This window comes from Bison bison, unplaced genomic scaffold (genome assembly GCF_000754665.1).
Source record: "Bison bison bison isolate TAMUID 2011002044 unplaced genomic scaffold, Bison_UMD1.0 scf7180017864473, whole genome shotgun sequence".
NCBI lineage: Eukaryota > Metazoa > Chordata > Mammalia > Artiodactyla > Bovidae > Bison > Bison bison.
In genome coordinates this window covers 19,324,287-19,329,008 of record NW_011495034.1, presented here as the reverse complement: position 1 = coordinate 19,329,008, position 4,722 = coordinate 19,324,287, and the positions used below count along the sequence as shown (strand labels likewise).

At 45.7% G+C, this 4,722-nt stretch overlaps 1 protein-coding gene across 1 annotated transcript in view; it reads left to right on the top strand.

Annotated features, from left to right (window-relative positions):
* Positions 1-1,694, top strand: part of SLC6A2 (solute carrier family 6 (neurotransmitter transporter), member 2) — a 41,838-nt gene extending 40,144 nt beyond the window's left edge. The window contains exon 15 of the mRNA XM_010861928.1: positions 1,539-1,694. Within this exon, the coding sequence (XP_010860230.1) occupies positions 1,539-1,595 (57 nt within the window). The 3' untranslated portion in view covers positions 1,596-1,694. The remainder of the gene's footprint in view (positions 1-1,538) is intronic.
* The last annotated feature ends 3,028 nt before the right edge of the window (positions 1,695-4,722 follow it).

Below are 4,722 nucleotides of genomic sequence, written 5' to 3'. Positions count from 1 at the left end.
CAGTGGAAGATGGTTACCTGGGGGCTGGCTGGGGGCAGGGGAATGGTTTTTCTCTGAGTCAGAGCTCTGTTGAGTCGGGCTCCTTATGTCATTCTTTAAAGTGGGAAACTCAGGAGACTTTAGATCTTTTCATATAAAAAAGTCCAGTTAAAATTCTGAGACAACCCAAGTAGCAGGTGTCTTAGACCCTGAAAAAGGTGCAGCCTGGAAGCACCCAACGGAGTGGAATAAACAGGTGTGGGAACGAGAGCAGGGTGACCGGTGCCTGTGGTTATCTGGTCCCACCTGTGGCTCTGAATCCACCCCTGAAGGGTAATTCCTCCTCAGGTATGACTTTTTTTTTTTTTTTTTTACAAAGCACTTTCATTCACGTTGCCTCCCATCCACCCAGCAGATTCTGTAGGGCTGGCTTCTCTGTCCCCATTTCCCAGGTGAGAAAACCAAGGTCCAACATTTCTGTCATTCTTGCTCAAGGTTCCTCAGCTACTAAGGGATCCAGTCGGACCCTCAGCTCTCAGCTCTGACTCTCAGCTGAGAGCACTTTGAAATTCCCAGCACAATATAGTTCACCATACCCAGGGCTGTCATGAAATGTAAAGAACAATCCATCCAGTCAAGTGGCCAAAGAGTATTTATTTCTTAGCAAAAGAGCAATGTGTTGGAAGAAGGGAAGAGGGAAGAAGGAGATGTCATTTATTCTCCTCTAGCTGTTTGCCAGGGAAGAAAGTATTTCACTGCTCTCCTTCGATGAAAAGAGCCGCTCTAGGGCCATGGTCCCCAACCTTTTTGGCAGCAGGGACCGCTTTCATGGAAGACAGTTTTTCGGGGATGGTTTCAGGATGATTCAGGCGCATTACACTTATTGTGCACTTTATTTCTTTATTATTACTTCAGCTCCACCTCAGGTCATCAGGCATTAGATCCTGGAGGTTGGGGACCCCTGCTCTAGGGAACGGTGGCATGTGAAGAGCTGAGTCTGCTGGGCAGATACGAGTCAGAAAAGCCTGTGTTCCAGGGGCCCCCTTCAGACAAATCCTGTCGTTTGCTCTTTGCTGTCTGTATGTGGCCCTTCTGCTTCCAGACACATGTCTGAGGGCGAGTTGGAAATGTGGTGCTAGCTGACCCAACACCAACCAACCCAGTAGTGCTGCCTTCTGGGGAAAATGACTCTCGAGCCTGGGGAGCAGCTCTGGGGGTGGGGGAACCTGGGACACCCGTGGACGTTCTCATGGAGGTGTTGGCAGACCTTCTGGGTTCACCTTTCACCCACATTTAATGAAAAGAGAGCATGGGCTTTATCATAAACGATGTTTGACTTCTTCTTTGAGGACATTTTATTATTATTATTATTATTGTAGAGTTTACCCAGGATAAGGGTGCTCTTGTGTACTGTATAGGGCACTTTTGCTATTTTACTAGATTTTTAAAGAATTTTTATTTTCCACGAAGTGTTGAAATATCTGTTTAAGACCATCCTGTTAACATCTCTTCAATGTCTAATTATTTAGTGTTGACCTGTGAGTTGGTCTTCATTCCAGATGCAAATGAGACAGAGGAGAAGGGGACCTGCCAACTCTTGCCAAATATCCTGCTAAATAAAGGTCCTCAAAGCTGCCTTAATTCTCAGAGGGGTTCCAGCCCAGGGGGGAGCCTGTCTCTTGCCAAAGGATCCTGGTAATGTGAGTGAGACTGCACATGCTTACCAAAGATGGCATTTCTTAGTAAGAAGTTCACTGAGCTCGTTTCGTTTATATCCTTTGAAAGCCATGGATGGGAGAACAGAGAGGGAGTGTGGCGTGGGGGAAACAGCACAGCGTTTAGAGTTGTGCCAGGCTGCGTCTGTGACTATCTTACTGGGTAACCTGGGGGACGGGCTCCACTTCTGTGGGCTGCAGAGTTCTCTGTCTGTAAAAGCAAGGGTTGAATCAGAGAATTGAAGGTCTCACCCAGTAAAAAAAAAAAAAAAAATCCTGTCTCCATAGCAACATTATTATGTTAAATTTACAAAGAAGGAAGCACACAGTTTACTGCGGGGCTTTCCTGAATGATCTAGCGAGCAGTAACAATCTACTAAGTAGAGACATGTTGGAAGTATCATGTGTTTTGGACATTCAGTACTTCTCTTTCTCCAATATTTCTTCAGCTGTTGACAGAAACACTTGGTATTTTAAAATATAAATGCAACCCTTTTGTTTGAAGGAATTTGAGGGTAACAGGTGTCCTGCCCTCGTAAGTCCGAAAATCCACAGCTCTGAGGATGTGCAGCTTGGCTATAGTTGCAATCGTACAAGTCACCAAAATTCTGGTGAATGTGAAGTTGCTTTGGGGGTTCCTGCCCTCATCCTTCTGTTTACCCACTTCTGTGTAAACAAGGACTCTTTCAATGGTGCCCTGTGTCACGGACTGTTCCAATGTCATGCAGATTTCTATATCTGGTATGTGTTTATTTTAAAAGCTGTCCTCTTCATGGAAAATTCAGTGTACAGAATAATAAAGGATATTTCCTGTGTCATGTATCTGGTAGTGGTATTCTTTCTGGCATGAAGGTAAAATACTACAAAATTAATTAAGTCCAATGGATCTTCTGTGATCAGTCTCCAGCTAGTAATGAAGAACTGGTCATCGTGGCCCACCTTTCACCCAAATGACTCTTTTTATAACCTAGGACAAAAGTTTGAGGTGAGGTAAATGGTTGACACATATTTTCAGTTAATTAGAAAATGGATATCTAATTAGCTAACTAGTTTCACTTTTTCATTTCTAGGGCTGAATTTCAAGGACCCATCTGTTTTTGACTATGATATACTCTCAGGGAGCGATCACAGATGTGATGGACAAATTCATACTAAAATGTGAACGACTACCTTTCTAGGTAGCTCCTAATAGACAGAAGTGGAAGTTGCTGCTTTTCATCCATTTCATATTTTTAATGTAGTTTTCAGCAAACATTTTCTGTAAAGATCTCTGTCACAAGTAGTCAATTCTGTTGTAGAATGAAAGTAGCTTTATTTACAAGACAGGTGGTGGAATGGATTTGGCCTGCAGTCTGTGGTTTGCTCTGGATTGGGGAAAAGAACAAAGGGTTTTGAGTCAGGCTAGACCTGGGTTTGAATACCAGCCCTACTACTTATTCCTGTGGAATCTTGGACAATTTACGTAAAATCTTTGAGTCTCTCTTGCTTCTGAAGAATGAGAATAAGACTTTCAAGAGGATTAGCAGGATCAAACAAGATGATGAACACTTAAGAGCAACTTTTCTGGGACCACAGTGACTGGATCCAAATCCTGGTTCCATCACTCAATTGTGTGAAGACTTTGGCAAGTTATTTAACCTCCCTTGCCTCAGTTTATCATCTCTACATGGGAATGACGATAGTGACCACCTCATGGGGTTGTAGAGAGGATTAAATATTAATATTGGATTCAGAATAGGGCTAGCTTGCACAGCTTGTTAGTTTATGTTTGGTACATGCCGATTACATAACGATTATCTATTTATTCTCCTTTTCACCCATCTTTGCCCATTTCAAAGGCAGCCCAGCTACTGCTGCTGTGTTTTCATGTAGCCAAAACAACGTCTGTTCCCTTGTCACCTCATTAGGATAGCACCCCAGATGTTTGAATTGGGAATAGCCAAAATCTGAGTCTCCCTGGGCCTGAGTGCATGTGAACAGCTGGGCAGGAAGTTCCAGCTTCAGAAAATACCAGCTTCCATGGGTCTTGGGAGGCAGCAGCCAACCTCTTGCAGGACCTGGCTGCCCTCTGCTGTCAGCCCCCATTAGGCTGCTGGCGAGGGAGATGCTCCCTTAGCTGGACCATGTTTCAGGGAGGCCCTGGCCTCAGCTATGACCCAGAAGAGGTGGAGACAGAAGTGTGGTAACCAGAGACTCCAGAAAGATCTGGCGACTGATTGGCTTCAGATGTCCTTTTTTATCAGCAACTGGCTTGTCAGTCATGGGCCAGGGAGGAGCTGAGCTGCCCATAAAAACATGAAGGTGAGGGATTGGGCTGCAGGAAATCAGACCACCTCTGATTTGAGGTGCAGTGACCACCTCTGTCCCCAGAGAAGGCCCAGCAAGGGTCATGGCCTGACCATACCCCGGAGCCATGGCTGACTGTTTCTACAGCAAAGAATGGCTTTATGCAGGGAGCAGCCACCCCACCTACTGCAGCTTCAGGTCTAGTCCAGAGTCCCGGCCTCAGACAGGAAGACCCAGAGTCAGAGAGGAGAGCCCTGAAGCAAGTCCAGCTCCTGGAGACGGTGAGTCTGGGGCACACTTGAAGGTCATGGTCAGACCAACAACAAGTCACCTGCCTGCTGCCCACCCTGAATCCATGCCCAGGTTCCCGCTACATTTCTGTTCCTACACCACAGTCCCCCAGACTTCCCTGGTAGTTGCCATTGACCCCTGACCCCTCCCATCTGGTCACTTGGTAGTAACAATAACCTATCAATGGGGAGGAGTGAGAGGGCAGGGCTGACAAATGAGACAAACTCACTTCGCAGATGAGGAAAGACATTACAGCTCCGATGTTTCAAGTGAGTGACAGACAGAGCCACGACTAGAATTATTAGATAAGCGATTAAATTGTGAAGAGTCCCCCATCAGGGTTTCGGAATTGGAACAGAGCATGGCACAAGGAGTACCTGGCTTTGTTAAAAGAGAAAATGGGACTATCCACGTCTCACAAGCCATGCTTCCCAGGAGGACTGAGACCTTG